Raw genomic sequence first — 19,946 nt, 5'->3', positions numbered from 1 at the left:
AATAATAATAAAACCCTTATCCGCACCCCAATGGTGCATAGGGCACTGCTTCATATGAACACAGTGTTATCTTGATCGTTTACACACGAAGAAAAGGTGATCAGCCCTCCGCTTCAGGTACCAGTCCAGGGTAATATTGAATTGTTTCCTAACAAGGCGAAACAACTGTCACAATATTCATTTTTTATGTGTTTTTGTTAGTAAAATACAACTTAGTAGACTCAAAAAATCTCTGTTTGGTTTGAAATTAATACATAAATTAAAATGGAGTTCTACAAATTAAACGCCAAATCAATAAATAGATTTAAAGTGTTAATATAAACTACAAATACTTGTCTTTAACAGAAAACAAAAAAAAATAAAAATAAAAGAAACTCTTTAAATGCTGCTGCCTCCGCCTCCGTAGTGTAATGGTCAGCACGCTCGGCTACCGTTCTGGAGGTCCCGGGTTCGATTCCCAAGGGGGGTAAAATAAATAAAAATGATTTTTTCACTGTCATATTTATTCAATATTACCCTGGACTGGTACCTGAAGCGGAGGGCTGATCACCTTTCCTTCGTGTGTAAACGATCAAGATAACACTGCGTTTATATGACGCAGTGCCCTATGCACCATTGGGGTGCGGATAAGGGTTTTTTTTTTTTTTTTTTAAATGCTGCAGGCCACTTTCTCGGCATGATACGTTATTGACGGTGAATTCAATTGTGAGAGAACGAGTAGTACATTGCACATATGCACATACTGAACAGCTTATGATATATACTGAGGCTTTTTGTGTTGGCATTCCAGGAAACGGCTGTGGTGATGAACTGGCTAGTGCCCCGACTGGCGATATGGGCGGACTCCTCGTCCGGAGACCACTGGGGGGCCACCTTCGGCAGCTCCGTGCAGTCCCTGCTGGCCGCCTCCATACCGCCGCTCCTGCAGCACACCTTCTCCCTGAAGTGAGACACGATCCCTCCGGAACCATAAATTACTCTTCATATTATTTTTTGACATCTCATCAAAGATGAAGAAGAATATGGAAGTCTGGGCAGTTACGGGGCTGGTAACCGTCATAGGCTGGTTTGAGTGATCACTTTACACACGTGTAACATTCACCAATTCTACCCATCAATGACAACCCCACTACTAAAATTCTTGGAAATTCTATATAAATAAACCAATTTTGAAACATTATTCTTGAGTCAAGATCTTGTTCTTGATCAAGGTTACACTGCGTCGCTACATTGCAGTGCCCTATGCACCATTGGCTGTGGATAAGGGTTAAAAGAAGAAGAAAGAAGTTCAATTCCTTTGAAAACTGTCCTGTGTACTGAATGTTAAGGTGGAGACTGACCTCCACATTTCGTCGTAACGCACATTACGATGCGAGCCTTCAGGCAGTCAGTACACTGAGCCGAGCGCTCCATCTGTAGTTTGGGATGCTCGCTGATGCTCGCCGCAAGCGATGTTACGACGTTATGTTACGACGAAATGCTCCGGTCAGTCTCCGCCTTTACTTGCTGAAATCAATAGCACAGGGAAAAGGTTAACGATTGTTTGTTTCCAGACCCCAGACGATCAACAGTGTGATAAATCCGGGGCCTCCGGGGTCTCCTCCCCGACCTGCCTTCCTTCAGAGAGACAAGCTCTTCAAGCAGAGAATGAAGCACATCAACAAGTCAACCAACCATCCGGTAAGTCTGTGACACCTTTGGTAAAGTCCACTTCGCAGTCGACACGCAGTCTGTGACACCTTTGGTAAAGTCCACTTCGCAGTCAGCTCGTAGTCTGTGACACCGTAGTCCACTGCGCTTTCGGCACGCAGTCTGTGACGTATTAATTTTTTTAAATGTTGATTCATCATCTGTTTCAGCTCGTGATCCGTGGTCATCATCTCAGCCCTATCACCGTGACTTCAGTCTGTCACTGTCACCAATGCCACTTGCTCGTATGGGGGGTCGCTCCTCAAGCCTACAATTGCTCAGGTATTTAAAAAAAAAACATATATCAAATATATATACAGTGAAACCTCTATGTATCGTTTTTATAGGGAGCTATTAAAATAAACTATGAATGCGGGATTAAGAGGTCAATACGCAAGTAGATACGACTGAGTAAAGATACCGTCCTCCCAATCTGCATAACCATTCGTAGGCTAAAAATCTAGTATATTTAATTTAATAAGTTAAAATTAAAATGGTGTATTGAGACGGTTTGGCTATGTGGAACCAATGAGTGAGGAAACAATAGTACAACAAATTTATGAGATGGATGTAATTGGAAATAGGAGTGGAGGAAGTCCGAGGAGAACGTGGCATGATAAATAATAATAATAATAATAAAACCCTTATCCGCACCCCAATGGTGCATAGGGCACTGCGTCATATAAACGCAGTGTTATCTTGATGGTTTACACATGAAGGAAAGGTGATCAGCCCTCCGCTTCAGGTACCAGTCCAGGGTAATATTGAATAAATATGACAGTGAAAAAATCACTTATATTTATTTTACCCCCCTTGGGAATCGAACCCGGGACCTCCAGAACGGTAGCCGAGCGTGCTGACCATTACACTACGGAGGCGGACTAAAGGCGGCATGATAAAGTATGTCTTAAACATACTTGGTAGTGGTTAGGTCCATAGTTTAAATAGTCCGTACTATGTATGAGGAGATGCTTAAATGTGAATGAGGCAAAGAATGTTTGCATATTGGCCCGCCTGGCTAGATCACCTGACTCACGTTACGACCCTCACCAGATTGCAAGCTGCGCGTGCATCGGAGCTGCGCCCGGCAGGTTGAGGAGACCTGCTGCGGGCCAACGGCCGCCCCTACCAGGATATCGCGCCTGATGGAGAAGCTGACTCCGGCTCCCGTCCAACCGCAGCCCCTCAGTAAGTACATCGCTTGATTCTCCAACTTCCAACCCCTAATTTCGTTTTGATCTCTTTACCAGGGAGTTCACTTTTTAACTAGGCAACCAATAACAGGCACCAACTCTTTCACTAGGACGTGTCAGTATGTCACGCCCGGTGGACGTAAGTTATATCTTTTATTTATGCTTAAAATATGTGAAAAGACTATGAAATATACATATTTTCGTTTATTTATATATAAATCACAAAGGAAAATACAAAATTACAAACAAGCGGAAAAAAAATTCATGTCGAAACATGCATGGATGACTAATTACCTTGGTTGTTCGAAAATATGGGTCCTGCCCGCTCCAAGGGGCAACATATATATTTTCAGGAGAACGTTTTTAAAGTTTAAAAATATTTAAAAATGTATTGAAAATAAATATCAAGCCACTTATTGAACTTTTTACTGTGCAACGGATCTTTTTAGGTAAAACCTGAATGTTTTTTCTCCATTTGAAAAATATTTAGTATATTTAAAAAAAAAATTCAACAATACCTTTTCTTTAAAATGCAAAAACATCACTTTCTGCCCTGTAGCGGATAAATATTAAGTTAAAAATATACCGCTTTTGCTGGGATTTAGGACATTTTCTGGGCATTCCAAAAACATGCACAACTGAAAATTGACGATTTTTGATATATGACGTTGTTGAATGGAGTGAGCGATATGTATACTTTAAAAGAAACAACTTCATATCAAACCCTTATCTGCACCTGATGGTGCATGAAGCACTACATCATATAAATGCAGTGTTATCTTGATCGTTAACACATGAAGTATTGAGATAGTATGGGCACATAGGAGGTAGAGTACCTGATCATATTGTGAAACAGAGCTTTACGATATCAGTTTTTATATATATTTTTTTATAAATATGATGTCACTGCGACCATATTAGGTCTAGTGTGACCTCCGTCTGTATCATAGTTCACTCTCAAGACCTACATGAGCCGTGTAGCTCACAACCTGTCTTGGTGGTAAGAGCTTTTCCTTCTCGGAGTCTAGTAGTGGTCCTCTAAGGATGTGACTTTGTTTGATATCAGTTACACCCAGGCTTCCTCGAATGCGTAACCTTTTTATTTTTTCAATGAAAATCGCAAATAGTATCACCAAATTTTAATTATTATTTTTTGTTTGGCAGGTAATTCCCATCAACACAGTGACTCATGCCAACACCATCACCACCATGAAAAGAAACCAAAGAAGTCCCATGGCACCTCGCACTTCCTCAATAGTTAGTATTTCTGCTTTAATATGTTTCATATTTTTTTTTGTTTTGAATTACCTAACGTCCAAGTGACTCTGAAATCTAGCTACAGCTTAATCTTAGTCGCATTTATTTAAAAAAAAAAAAACTGTCTGCCGGACGGTGAAATTCAGTGTAGTGCACAAATGCCTTAAGGGCGCTTGTCCACTTCCCGGAATCACACGGAATTTTACCATCCAGCACGTCAGTTACTGTTTTAAAACCATGATTGGTTTGGATTGCCTTGTGCTTTTGTCCATCTTTCTTCGGATCGGAGCTCTTGATCGGTGCGTGAACACGTTGCGCATAAATTCCATCACGCTAAACTGTCGTAGTCGCATTCATTTTTCAAAACCGGACTGCCGGATGGTAAAATTCTGTGTAGTGCACAAATGCCCTAAGGGGAGGGTATTACTGTAGTTCAATCACGTTATTTGAAATGTGGACAATAAAAATTATTGTTACCTAAATCTAAGTATGAAATGTGGCTCATACATGATCATACTTGTTTTTTCTTAGTGGACCGCAGTACGAGACGAACGGACGATGACAGTTCTTCGGCTCTGGACACCAGCGCTACATCACACAACACATCAGGTAGGATTTTAATTATAACTCTACTGCTATTTTTTACTTTTACAGGCTATTTTTACAGGCAATTATAGTAACAAACGGGATGGAACTATACTTGAATTACCTCGGTTTAAGCTTATTGAATTGTGTCTTAACACTTTGTGGTCCACTCACGTATTAGTGGATGTTTTTGTCACCAGTATATCAGGTAGCCGCTCCTTAAAAACCACTTGATAATTTCGAACGAGCAGCGTTCGCTTCTTTCCACCTGTTTGCAGCACATAAGGTAAACAACCCAACTTACCATATGGAAAAGTACCATATATGTATGTATAAGTTCCATACACTGTCAGGGTTTTAGCGTGTTGGAATTTTGTGCTATAGGGTTTTTGCTATATCAGAATCTGTCAGGATTTGGTACACATGTCGCTCACTCTTTCAACAACGTCATATATCAAAATACTTGATTTTTCAGGAGATCGTTTTTATGTTTAAAAATATAATGAAATTTATTTAAAAAAATATCCAGCCATTTATTGATGTTTTTAATGTGCAACAGATCTTTTAGGTAAAACCTAAATGTTTTTTCTCCATTTTAAAAATATTTAATAATATAATAATAAAACCCTTATCCGCACCCCAATGGTGCATAGGGCACTGTGTCATATTAACGCAGTGTTATCTTAATCGTTTACACATGAAAGAAAGGTGATCAGCCCTCCGCTCCAGGTACCAGTCCATGGTAATATTGAATAAATATTACAGTGAAAAAATCACTTATATTTATTTTACCCCCCTTGGGAATCGAACCCGGGACCTCCAGAACGGTAGCCGAGCGTGCTGACTATTACACTACGGAGGCGGAAAAATATTTAGTGTATTTAATAAAATAATTCAACAATACCTTTTCTTCAAAATGCAAAATAAAATAAAAAAACTTTCTACCCTGTAGCAGGTAAATATTAAGTTTAAAATGTGCCACTTTTGCTGGGATATAGTACATTTTCTGGGCATTCTGAAAACATGCGCAACTGAAAATTTACGATTTTTGATATATGACGTTTTTGAAAGGGGTGAGTGATGTCTGAAATTTATTATGTTTGTGTAATTTCTATAACAGGATCCCGATCTATCGAAATTTGACAAATCTATATCTTGAGTGTTATCGGAAATTTGATATATCAGATTAATGAGTATCAAGAAATTTGGTATATCTGAATTTTGTATTGTTATTCAGCATCAAGATTCAACCTGTCTGACACTTTAGGCATATGAGAATCTTTAGTTGTTGGAAATTGATATGTATAAATTTTATTGTTTTATCAGAATATCAAGTTATCGGGATTTAATATGTCTGAAATTTGATGCGTCTTGTTTTTGGAATTTGGTGTGTTGAAATTTTATTGTGTTATTGGAATAGTAAGCTCTCAGGGTTTAAGACGTCTGAAACTACTTGTGTTATCGGAATATTATTATATTGGAACATTTAGAGTTTGGTATGTCTAAATTTTATTGTGTTATCAGAATATCAAACTATTGGGGTTTAACATGTAGCTCACTCCTTTCAAGAACGTCATAAATCAAAAAACTTGATTTTTCAGGAAAACGTTTTTAAAGTATAAAAATTCATATAATTCAATGTATTAAAAATAAATATCAAGCCACTTATAAAACTTTTTACTGTGCAATAGATCTTTTCAGGTAAAACCTGAAGGTTTTTTCTTCATTTGAAAAATATTTAGTATGTTTAAAAAAATAATTAAACAATATATTTTCTCTAAAATGCAAAAACATTAAGTGAAAAATATGCCATTTTTGCTGGGCATACATTTTCTGGGCATTCCGAAGACATGCACAACTGAAAATTGCCGATTTTTTATTTACGACGTTCTTGAAAGGAGTGAGCGATGTCTAAAATTTGATGTGTTATCGAATTTCGGTATATCAGAATATTAAGGTATTGAACGTTTCTGAAACTTGACATTTTTATCAGAATTTCGGTAAATCAGAATCTCCAGTCCGGTTTAGTATATCCGGAATTTATGTTTTATAGACATTTATGTGGGATCGAAAATTTGGTATATTGGAATATCAAGGTATCTGCATTTAACTTGTCTGAAATTTGATGTGATCGGAATTGGTATATCAGAATCTAAAATCGGAATTTGGTATGTCTGAAATTTTAAAATTTTGGTAGAATGTAATCTTAACACTTAATTTATTTACAAGTTTTTTTTATTTTTTTTTTATTTTATTTTTTTTTTCTAACCAAAAATTCAAATAAAACAGTAGTGCGGTTGTCAATACCCATGTAGAAAGATGAATGTTGCACGAACTTAAGTGACCACTTAACCGGCCATTACAGGTTATAAGCCCTGTAAATACCCAGACATTTTTTATTCTATGTTAAGATATCAAAAATGTAAAAATAACTCCCATGTGGAGACCAAGTTCAACCTAGATTTGTGAACAAGTATTTGGACACACTCAAAACATTGTGATTTTTTTTTGAAGTCTCGGTATTTTATGGTCGCACCGACTATCAAATGAAGGCGTATGGGGGTTTGAACCAGGTCAGGTTAAAAATACCATAGACATACCTACATTGAATGAATACTTACCCAACCACACCATACTTCTCCTATAATCTTTTTCGACCATTCAGAAAACAATCAATTTATAAAATTGAATTTCCCATGTCAGTGGTCCTTAAACCTTGGCTCGCGAACCGCATGCGTTTTTTTTTATTAGACCCTATTGACTTACTGTCTTCTACTGTTTCTATTTATTGGGTTGATGCAAAAGTAATGGCCGTTTTTTATGATCCCAGGTAAAATTTTTTTTTTTCATAAATTATGAACAGTATCTTCTTTTTTTATGATTCCATTGTATAAAGGATGCTTTCCCTCTACTTTCTATTCAGTTTTGGCCTGGCCAGAGTACAGTAATAACCCCTTGTATTTTTTCAAAATGTCGTTCGATAAAGTGCATTTACGTCATTGTTTACTTTATGAATTCCGTAAAGACAATACCGCGAGTGTGGCAACCAAAAACATTTGTGAAGTGTATGGAGCAGATGTCATCAAAGTTCGACAGGTACGAAGATGGTTTGCAAAATTCCGATCTGGAGATTTTTCACTCATTGATAAACCACGTACCTATTGAAGTCTGATGACGACGAATTAAAAGTCATGATTGATACCAATCCACGTCTAACCATCAGGGAGATTGTGTCAATGATGGGAGTCAACCAAACAATCGCATTAAGACATTTGAAGCGTATGGAAATGGTTTCGCGGTACGACGTTTGGATACCTCATCAATTGTCGGCTGCCAATTTATTGGATCGTGTTTCAACGCGCGTTGCTTTGAGTGCGAGACAAAAACATGAACCTTTTTTGCATCGTTTGGTGACGGGAGATGAGAAATGGTTCGTGTATAACAACGTGACAAGAAAAAGACATTGGACTATACCTGGACAAGCCCCAATAACAACTTCGAAGGCCGAAATCCATAAAAAAAGTTATACTTTGTGTTTGGTGGAATAATAAGGGTATTGTGTATTTTGAACTCTTGGAACACGATAAGACAAGTACAACAGAACGATATTGTCAGCAATTATCCAAATTGAACATGGTCCTTCAAAAGGATAGACCAGAATTGGTAAACAGAAAAGGGGCAGTGTTTCATCACGACAACGCGCGACCACATGTGGCTATGATGACCCAACACAAGCTAAATGAGTTAAATTGGGATGTTATCAAGCATCCACTGTATTCTCCAGATCTTGCTCTTTCTGATTTTTATTTATTCCGATCACTGCAAAAAAAATTAAATGATGAAAAAAATTATTCAATGGAGCAGGTAAAAACATCCCTTACTTCATTTTTCGCATTAAAATCCACGGAATTTTATACTACTGGTATTAATAAGTTGATAGAAAGATGGGAGAAGGTTATAAGAACTGATGGAAATTATAAAATTTATTAAATAAATAATACACAAGAAAAAAAATCTAAAAAAAAATATATGTAAAAAACGGTCAAAACTTTTGCATCAACCCAATATATTTATTTATTTTATTTTATTTTATTTTATTTTATTTTTTCGGGAAGCTTTACAGCTTTACATTTAAAAAGGTAAATATTAAAAAAAAAAGTTACAAACATTACATTACATTAACAAAAATAGTTACATTTATAAAAATAAAGCCAATTAAACAATTCCACATTTATGTTATAATAACTATAAATATAATAAAAAATATAATAAAAAACTATAAATATAATAAAAAATAAATAAATAAAAGAGTGTATGTGTGAGGAAGGGAGTAAAAGGGTAGGGGTATGGTAAAAAAAATTTATAAATACAACTAGTTTTGAAAACTTACAGATGTTTTCATCTTCTGGTGAAAATTAAAACTGATAAATTAGTTAAAATAAATTAGTTTTAATTTTTACCACAAGATGAAAACATCTGTAAGCTTTCAAAACTAGTAGTATATATATAAATATAAACTCATTTAAGTGGTATATTCAAGTGTTTAATTAAACAAAAAAAAACAAAAAAAAAAAAAATATATATATATATATATATATATATATATATATATATATATATATATATATATATATATATATATATATATATATATATATATATATATATATATATATAAATTATAATTATATTGTATAAAATGTATTTATCATAAATAAAACAATAAAAGATAAATGCAAGATACTCTACATCATGTCTTTCTTCTTTCTCGTGTAACGAAATGTGCTCAATAAACGCGACGCGTCCTTGAAATTCGACTCAATTCTCGTCCAATTATCGATTAGCGTCTCGCCGCCTCATAAGTTTTACTTCAAATAAAATATATGTTAAGTTTTAAATACTCGAAGCTCCAACGCATTATTATTTACCTTGCTTATGGTGTACAAAGTTTATAGATCATTAAGTGGATTTTTATCTCTTCTAACTAAAATAGAAGTTTTAATTTTAACCTGTCCGGGAGTATGGCCGTATATGAACGTCAGTGAGAATTTTCCTTATAGGAGTATCGACGGTAATGAACGTCGAAGTCCGTCTGTCAGTTGGTATGACGTTACTTGTATAGCAATGACATCTGTGGATATTTGTGTGTTATTATGTCATAATTTAAAAATATTTCGAAAATGTGTTATAATTTTTTTATTATTTTCACATAATTTCCATCTTCATAATTCATTCAAACCCTTATCCGCACCCCAATGGTGCATAGGGCACTGCATTATATAAACACAGTGTTATCTTGATCGTTTACACACGAAGGAAAGGTGATCAGCCCTCCGCTTCAGGTAATATTTAATAAATATTAGAGTGAAAAAATCACTTATATTTATTTGACCCCCCTGGGAATCGAGCCCGGGACCTCCAGAACGGTGGCCGAGCGTGCTGACCATTACACTACGGAGGCGGACGAAATCTATATTATCTATATTACGAATATCTTCATAATACATCGATTTAATGAAAATAAAATAAAATTTTCTTCTAAAAAGAACCCACTCCCCAGAGAAACTCATACTTCAATTTTTGTACTCCCGGAAAGGTTATGTCGGGATTAAATATCCAACTACGCGTACGAGTGTATGCGCCCACTGTCGGCTTGCGAGGAGGGGGGTCGTCTCTGCCTACCCTCGCGGGGAGTGTGCCACACCTGCAGTGAACGGAATCTAGGAGCGGCCGGCGACGGCGCCATCTCTGCCGGCATACAGCGGTGGGCTGCAGAGGGCTCGCGCGAGCCCCTCGTTGAAATCGACATGGGCTGGCGAGCCCCTTGTTAAATTCAGAGAAATCAATATTATCTCATTAAATCAGTATATAAATGCAATTTCAGTGGTCGGTTTAAATGTATATCGTAGTCGTACAGGAGAAAGTGACCAACTAACAAAACGTAAAATGTTCAGGGGGGCCATTTAAGTCACTTTTGCTTGGCAAGAAAATGAACATCAATGCAGTTAGTCATTTTTAACAAGTCAATACATTATACTTCCAAGTTTAAAATCCTTTGGAATTTTTTCAGGGCAATATTAAGCTAGTAAGATATCAAATAGTCAATGATCACGTTTGTGTAAAAAATGCACCTGGTCACTTTTTCCTGTATGACTACGATATGTTTGTTTGTGTCGATTTACAATTTTGCTTAAATTATTTATTGAAAAAAAATTATGTTGTACTTTTTCTTTTAGACGTATCACTCATGTAGTACATGTTTGCCAACTTTTTTAAAAAAAATATAGTTTTTTATTTTTTATTTTATTATTTATTTATTTTTGTTTTCTTTTAGTCAAGTATTTGTAGTTTATATTAACACTTTAATTTTACTTCTTATAATGTCTATTGTGAAGGCACGATCAGGTATGCCAAATACTTGAAAGCGGTCAGTTTAGGAGTCGAAACAATCGGGGGGTATGTATGAGGAGATGCATGAACGTGGAAGAGGCGAAGAATGTTTGCGAAGACAAAGAGTGGTGTGGCGTTCTATTATCTCTGCCTACCCCTGCGGAGAAGCGGCGTGATGGTTAGTTAGTTAGTTTATAATATCTTTTGTATTAAAAAAAAGTAATATTAATTTTTAAAACTAATTTTAAAAAAAAAAACAAAAAAACGATGTTTCTGATGTATATGTATAAAACTAGATGTTACATATCCGTTAAATTCCCAAATAAAATCAAATGAAAACAAAATCACCATCCCGATCGGTTATCCTAAAAAAGTATAAGTTATCCGTTGGGTCGCATCTCTAGTATTATGTGGCAGATAGATCGGCTGTCCAAACTTAAAACACAGTAAGGGACATTTTTTTTGTAGTACGTTTTTTTTTTACATTTTTGGACTAAGTAGAATCTACTTAGTCCAAAAATACAAAAAAAACGTACTACAAAAAAATGTCCCTTACTGTGTTTTGAGTTTGGACAGCCGAGATAGCACTAATGTGTAAAGGCAACTAGCCGTAACTCAAGTTGCGGCTGTTCGGCTTAACACGGCTCAAAGCATTCTAATAACGGACCTCTATCGTATACAATCACAGATTTCTCTTTATCTCTTTCCTTTACCCAGATATTCATTATCCAAATAGCCGCAGAATTGTATTAATTCGATACATTTGTTGGCGAAAAGCATAATTTTAAGTTGACTATGTTTTTAACTTGCGGCTATCTGCCTTTGCACATTAGTATTGTAACGCGATACGTCAAGAAACGTATTTTTTATTTAATTATATCGCAGTCATACAGGAGAAAGTGACCAAGTGCATTTAAAAAAAAAAGTGATCATCGACTATTTGATATCTTATTAGCTTAATATTGCCCTGGAAAAATCCCAAAGCGATTTTAAACTTGGAAATATAGTATATTGACTTGTTAAAAATGACTAAATGCATTGATGTTTGTTTTCTTGCCAAGCAAAAGTGACATAAATGGCCCTCCTGAACATTTTACGTTTTGTTAGTTGGTCACTTTCTCCTGTACGACTACGATATATTCGGCATCTAATTCGTAAAAAAATTATATTAAGTTGTATTTAATTGTTAAATCAAATAGATTTTTTGAGTCTATTAAGTTGTATTTTATTGTTTAAAAAAAACATAAAAAATAATATTATGACAATTGTTTCCCCTAGTTATGGAATTTTCAAATACATTTGTGTTTGTCAAACATTTTCAAACTTTCAAACGAATTTTCAAACATTCGTTTAAAAATGCCATGACTAGGCGAAACAATTGTCACTATATTAATTTTTGTGTTTTTTAACAATGACATAGCTAAAAACTTAGTAGACTCATAAAATCTGCGTTTGATTAAGGAATTAATACATTAAATAAAATACAATTTAGTAGACTGTAAAAATCAGCGTTTGAATTTAATATTGAAAATATAAATCGCTCACTCCTTTCAAGAACGTCATAAATCAAAAAACTTGATTTTTCAGGAGAACGTTTTTAAAGTTTAAAAATATAACACAATGTACTAAAAATAAATATCAAGCCACTTATTCAACTTTTTACTGTGCAACATATCTTTTTAGGTAAAACCTGAAGGTTTTTTCTCCATTTGAAAAATATTTAGTGTATTTCAAAAAATAATTAAACAGTACCTTTTCTTCAAAATGCAAAAACAACACTTTCAGCCCTGGAGCGGGTAAATATTAAGTTAAAGATGTGCAGCTTTTGCTGGGATATAGTACATTTTCTGGGCATTCCGAAAACATGCACAACTGAAAATTGACGATTTTTTTTATTTATGACGTTCTTGAAAGGGGTGAGCGAAATATTATCGGTCTTTCGATTCTTGTGCATTTCAAAAAAGGCAACAGATATATCGATCACTCCTTTCAACAAAGTGTGTTTTTCAAACATTTTCAAACTTTCAAACGAATTTTCATTCGTTTAAGAATGCCATAACTAGGCGAAACAATTGTCACAGTATTAATTTTTGTGTGTGTTTTTTTTTAAATAATAAAATAAAATATTATTTTTTGTTTCTCGTTTATCTCAAAACTACTGTTTTCAACGTGCGGCTATTCGCCTTTGCACATTAGTTGATGTAACTGTTCTTTTAAATTCCCAAATAAAATCAAATGAAGATAAAATCACCATCCCAAACGGTTATCTTAAAAAAAGTATAAGTTATCCGTTGGGTCACATCTCTAGTATTATATGGCAGTGAGCACTGGGCGGCTGATAATGTCAAGGGCGGGGGAAACCACCCCTTTCGGCGGAGGCGAGGGTTAAAATAGCCGAGGTCAACGAGATAGTCGGTCAAGCGGGGCGAATTGAGACGAAATACCCAACCAGCTAACCATCACGCCACTGCCCGCAGGGGTAGGCAGAGAAAATGGAACCCCGCATCGATCTGTCTTTGCGAACTGCTGGTGGAAGATTACCAGCAAAAGATTGCTTGTTCTTAAAACTGTTTTTTCTACAATATATACTTTTTTTTTTACATCTCATCAAAGATGAAGAAGAATATGGAAGTCTGGGAATTAACATTTCACCAATAGATCGGCTGTCCAAACTTAAATTACAGTAAGGGACATTTTTTTTGTGGTACGTTTTTTTTGCATTTTTGGACTTTGTAGAATCTACTTAGTCCGAAAATGCAATAAAAACGTACTACACAAAAATGTCCCTTACTGTAATTTAAGTTTGGACAGCCGAGATGTCTAGTGAAGTTCTAGCGATTCAATAACAATGTTTCAAAATTGGTTCTTATATATAGAACTTCAAGAATTTGAGTAGTGTGGTTGTCAATAATGGGTAGAATTGGTGAATGTTACACGTGTGTAAAGTGATCACTTAAACCAGCCTATGACGGTCGTCAGCCCCGTAAATGCCCAGACTTCCATATTCTTATTCTCATCTTTGATAAGATGTCAAATAATTATATCACAGATACTCGAGATAAGATATGAAAAGGGCCGAATCCGGAAAATTTCATAGTTATAAAATTTAAAAGCTGCATATTTTTCACTTAATATTTACCCGCTACAGGGCAGAAAGTGTTTTTTTTTTCATTTTGAAGAAAAGTTATTGTTTTATTATTTTTTTACATATACTAAATATTTTTCAAATGTAGAAAAAACCTTCAGGCCTTACCTAAAAAGATCTGTTGCACAGTAAAAAGTTTAATAAGTGGCTTGATATTTATTTTTAATACATTTGATTATATTCTTAAACTTAAAAAAACGATCTCCTGAAAAATCAAGTATTTTTATTTATGAATTTGATGAAAGGAGTGAGCGATATCTCAGGCAGCTGGTTAAATTATATTATTTTTATTTTATTATATAAAATATTAAGGCTTATTAGCGTACCCTACAGCCGAGCGATTAGGGGCTGTTGCGACCGATTTCGATTATTCCTGAAAATGTACAAATCTCCCTCTAGTGCCGTACGCAGTATCGCCGGCATTTCAGCTTCAGTCTTTATCGAACTTTCCGTGAAAGCGCTCGTACATACGCTACGACATAACTTACTTTTATTAAACCATATTTTTAAAAATTAACGAAACCGGTCATCAGTGAAATATCTCGTCGTTTGACCCAGTGTACCGTTCATGTGTTAATAAATTGTCGTTGAAAATAGTTTGACGGTGAATTTTTAATTTTTCAGAAAAATTTGGTATTATGTGTGTCTGAACTTTAAATGAAACATCCATGGTGTTTTACTTTAATTTTTTTATGTGAAAGAAGGGGAAAGTCTGAGCATCCCAGGGCTTACGACCTGGCATTTCGTTGGCCTAAGTGATCACTTTGTACGCTTGGGTAGCGTTCACCAATCTGCTCATTGTTGAAGTTGATAATCCATTGTATCAATTTTTTTTTGTTTAATATAGTTACATTTTTAAGTACAACATAATACAATTTCTAAACATTTATACATATGGCAAACTTATAGTTTTAGATTCGCTGTGCCTCTCCAAAAAAGGAGACTGAGCTCTTGTGCTTGGAGAGAGACTTACACTCAAGGTTCAGTGTTTTATATAATTAATGGTAAAATAGTAATTTTTTTAAATATTTTATTTCAAGATTTATATGTAATGGGCATATTTTTTTTTCTTAAGAATTTTCATGTCTCCTTTTTTTAAATTTCTTTAGGGAGTTTATTGAAATATTTAATTCCCAAATATTTGAAGTTTTGTTGAAATTGTTTAGTATTACATTTTGGAGTTGAAAAATCATTAAAGAATCTCGAAGATAAACTTTTTTTTTAATTCAAATATTTGTCACCCTTTAGTAATTGAAAAATTGCTTTTTTTTTTAAATGGTAAATTATTATTTATTTTTTTAAATAATTTTATATATGAAAGAGGGTGGAAGTCTGAGCATCTCAGGGCTTATGACCTGGCATTTCGTTGGCCTAAGTGATCACTTTATACGCTCGTGTGACGGTCACCATTCTGCTCATAATTGAACATCTATTGGTTGATAATCCAATATCGATCGTAATTATCGTTTTTTTCACATTTTTTTTTAAAATATGAAAGCAGGGGAAAGTCTGAGCTTCCTAGGGCTTACGACCTGGCATTTGGTTGGCCTAAGTGATCACTTTATACGCTTGTATAATGTTCACCATTCTGCCCATTGTTGAATATCTATAGGTTGATAATCGAGTGCCAGAAAAATAATACTTTTTGTAAGAATAATTTAATTTTATATTTTTTTTTTGAACGGCATATTTATTTCTTCTTCTTCTATATCTTATTCGCACTCAATGGTGCATAGGGCACTGCATCGTATTGACGCAGTGTTATCTCGATCGTTGCTTACATGAAGGCAAGGTGATCACTCCTGCGCTTCAGGGACCAGTCCAGGGTAATATTGAATGAATATAAGAGTGTATAATCAGCAATATTTATTTTCACCTCCACCTGGGAATCAAACCTACGACCTCCAGCACGGTAGCTAAACACGCTTACCATTACACCACAGAGGCGGATTTTTAAAATTTATTTTATCTTATACATAATTACAATTTATAATTTTAATTAACAGAATTGGTATGGCAATCTGTTCTCTCTGCCTACCCCTGCGGGGAGTGGCGTGATGGTTAGTTAGCTAGTAAAATGGCCGCCGATAAAATTAGAGGAAAGCGTTCTCGATTTATGTTTTCTTGAGAAAGTCGATAAACAATTTTAATTAAGTATCTTTAAAAATACAATTTAAAAAATTTACTCAATTTTCCTTGTCAATAAGTACTCAATCTCTTCGGATTAAAACAAAATAATTGTATTCATTGAATTTAGAGTCACTTTGTATTTTATAATACAAAGAGCGCTGTCGACAGATGCCTCGTTTTGACTATCAATTAGCCATTTGTAGTTGAACCTCTCATAACGAGCACCTCCCATAGCGAGTAATTCGTATAACGAGCAAAAAATTATGTGAAAAATGCTCCCTTAACGAGTGACATTTCGCATAACGAGTAACAGAGAATGATCAAGTCCCTTTTTCACGACATTCACTTGTGAGCCGGTACTTCTGCGCCAATCAAAACAAAAATATGTTTAAACTTTAGATATTTTATATAATATAATAATATATATAATAAAACCCTTATCCGCACCCCAATGATGCATAGGTCACTGCGTCATATAAACGCAGTGTTATCTTGATCGTTTACACATGAAGAAAAGGTGATCAGCCCTCCGCTTCAGGTACCAGTCCAGGGTAATAATATTGAATAAATATTACAGTGAAAAAATCACTTATATTTATTTTACCCCCCTTGGGAATCGAACCCGGGACCTCCAGAACGGTAGCCGAGCATGCTGACCATTACACTACGGAGGCGGACGAAGATATTTTAATAAAACGAAAATCGGACACCGCTATACGTCATCGGGCGTGATATGTGGCGCATCCCTTTATGTGTCTGCTTTATGGAGCTGTAATAGTAGTAGTGTGGATTCGTTTGTGTGACGTCATTCGTTACCAACGTACGAAAACAAGGTTTTTACGTAGGCGAATTTTGCAAAAGAAAATGATGAATGATAATATTGATTATATCGGCTGTAATAAACACAAAACGAGTCTTTTACAATCCTTTTATAGGCTGAGTATGTTAAATTAGATATTCCTCCCGAGTGATAACACGCTATTATCGATTATCGAATCGCCGCCCGAGAAGTTTCACTTCAGATATACTCTTCGCCTTTTTGGCATTGGACCAGTCGAGTAACGCTCGATTTTAATATTGCACCGACCAAATGGAGTTATAGCTTCAATTTGTAAATACATCCGCAAAGCGTGGCTGAGACGCGTTTTTATGTGGACCATATTTATAAAACAAATGTACTGAAATAGACGAATGGCATCCTACGAATAATCAAAATAATGTTTATGTACCGATTATATGTTGCCTACATCGCTCGCTCCCTTCAACAACGCCATATATCAAAAATCGTCAATTTTCAGTTAGTGCATGCTTTCGGAATACGCAAAAAATATACCATATCCCAGCAAAAGCAGCATATTTTTAACTCAATATTTACCCGCTACAGGGCAGAAAGTGTTGTTTTTGCATTTTGAAGAAAAGGTATTGTTTATTTTTTTTTTTAAATATGCTAAATATTTTTCAATTGGAGAAAAAGCCTTCTGGTTTTACCTAAAAAGATCTGTTGCACAGTAAAAAGTTCAATAAGTGGCTTGATATTTATTTTGAATACATTTCATTGTCATTATAAGATCGTACTTAAGAATAAAATAGATTATTAATTTTTAAATCACACATGTGAATAAGATGGATGGAACCATAATTTTCTAATCGTACCTCAGAATAAGATGGTATCCTCATTTTCCAATCATACCTAAGAATAAGATGGAATCCTTGTTTTCCAATCGTACCTTAATATAAGATAGAATCCCCTTTTCCAATCCAACCTTAAAATAAGATAGAACCCTCGTTTTCCAATCATACCTGAGAATAAGATGGAATCCTTGTTTTCCAATCGTAACTTAATATAAGATAGAATCCCCTTTTTCAATCAAACCTTAAAATAAGATAGAACCCTGGTTTTCCAATCGTACCTTAGAATAAGATGAAATCTTCGTTTTTCAATCCTATCTTGAAATAAGATGGAATCATCAATTTCCAATCAAACCTCAGATTAAGATGAAACCCTCGCTTTCCAATCATACCTTACAATAAGATAGAACCCTCGTTTTCCAATCGTACCTTAGAATAAGATGAAATCTTCGTTTTTCAATCCTATCTTGAAATAAGATGGAATCATCATTTTCCGATCAAACCTCAGAATAAGATGGAACCCTCGTTTTCCAATCATACCTTACAATAAGATAGAACCCTTGTTTTCCAATCGTACCTTAGAATACCAAATTTGAACTACCAACCCTGTGACCATCGCGTGATCTCCAATGGCAGTGATTACTTGTTATTTTCGCCTAGTTGGCGAAAATAACGAGTAAATAAATAAAAACTGTAAGAGAAATAAGGCGAATATTTATTTCTCTTTCTCCGTCTTTGAAATTCGCGCTCACCTTTTTCGGACGAGCGTAGTTAGTATAATTTGTGTATTTGACTTGCGAGCGCGTAGGTACTGTCGGCGTTGAAAGCGCCGATTTAATGCGATGGAAGACGAAATGATACGAAATTGTACGCGAACGCGAGTCGAAGATAAAAATAAATTACTCATAAAATTATCGCGCGTTAACGCTTGCCGGAGGATTCGCTCGATTGAGTGAAAATGCCTGTCAAAATGCTCGTGCAGGGTGGCGCAAAATCAATCGCCCTTTCGGAAGACGCTATAATTTTTGCAAATGGCGTCCTACGTCAATCGTATTTGACATTTCGCTCACTCCTTTCCACAACGTCGTTTATCAAAAATCGTCAATTTTCAGTTGTGCATGTTTTCGGAATGCCCACAAAATATACTAAATCCCAGCAAAAGCGGCATATTTTTAACGTAATATTTACCCGCTACAGGGCAGAAAGTGTTGTTTTTGCATTTTGAGGAAAAGGTATTGTTTAATTATTTTTTTAATATATTAAATATTTTTCAAATGGAAAAAAAATCACGTTTTACCTAAAAAAATCTGTAAAAAGTTCAATAAGTGGCTTGATGTTTATTTTTAATACATTTTACGATATTTTTAACCTTTAAACGATCTCCTGAAAATCAAGTTTTTTTTTAAATATGACGTTGTTGAAAGGAGTGAGCGATTTGCGAACTAGACACCTGCAGAATACAAACAGATTGATAAAGCGGGCACAAATGTGTTTCAACACTGGCGGCAGCCCTTGACGGGTAAAAAATTGCAAAAGTCCAAATAAAGGTTAACATCACTCGAAATAGTTTTCTTTTTTTTATTTAGTAAAAAAAAAATGGATGATTAATTTTGCGCCACCCTGCTTATGTATATATAAAGCAAACGCGTTCAGCCCATACATGCTGTATATGATCCGTATCCCTTAAAATAATAATAATTTACATAGCGCCATTTTCCTAAAATGCTTCCTCAAGGGAGCCTTAGGGCGTTTGTTCACTACACAGAATTTTACCGTCCGGCACGTCAGTTAGCATATAAAACGGATGATTGGCTTGGATTGGCTTGTGCTTTTGTCCATCTTTCTTCGGATCGGTGCTCTTGATCGGTGCTTGAACACGTTGCGCGTAAATTCGATCACGCTAAACTGTCGTAGTCGCTTTCATTTTT

At 35.0% G+C, this 19,946-nt stretch overlaps 1 protein-coding gene across 1 annotated transcript in view; it reads left to right on the top strand.

Moving 5' to 3' along the window:
- The window catches only part of LOC148310932 (uncharacterized), a 144,589-nt gene that overhangs the window by 26,107 nt on the left and 98,536 nt on the right, over nucleotides 1-19,946 (top strand). Inside the window, exons 16-21 of the mRNA XM_088257563.1 lie at nucleotides 791-945; nucleotides 1,554-1,680; nucleotides 1,860-1,971; nucleotides 2,743-2,877; nucleotides 4,047-4,139; nucleotides 4,671-4,748. Coding sequence (XP_088113689.1) covers nucleotides 791-945; nucleotides 1,554-1,680; nucleotides 1,860-1,971; nucleotides 2,743-2,877; nucleotides 4,047-4,139; nucleotides 4,671-4,748 — 700 coding nt within the window. The remainder of the gene's footprint in view (nucleotides 1-790; nucleotides 946-1,553; nucleotides 1,681-1,859; nucleotides 1,972-2,742; nucleotides 2,878-4,046; nucleotides 4,140-4,670; nucleotides 4,749-19,946) is intronic.

This window comes from Brachycentrus maculatus, unplaced genomic scaffold, assembly GCF_059751285.1.
Source record: "Brachycentrus maculatus isolate JH-2025_06_01 unplaced genomic scaffold, ASM5975128v1 h1tg000084l, whole genome shotgun sequence".
In the NCBI taxonomy this organism is placed as follows: Eukaryota; Metazoa; Arthropoda; class Insecta; order Trichoptera; family Brachycentridae; genus Brachycentrus; species Brachycentrus maculatus.
This window is presented reverse-complemented; position numbering and strand designations above follow the sequence as displayed.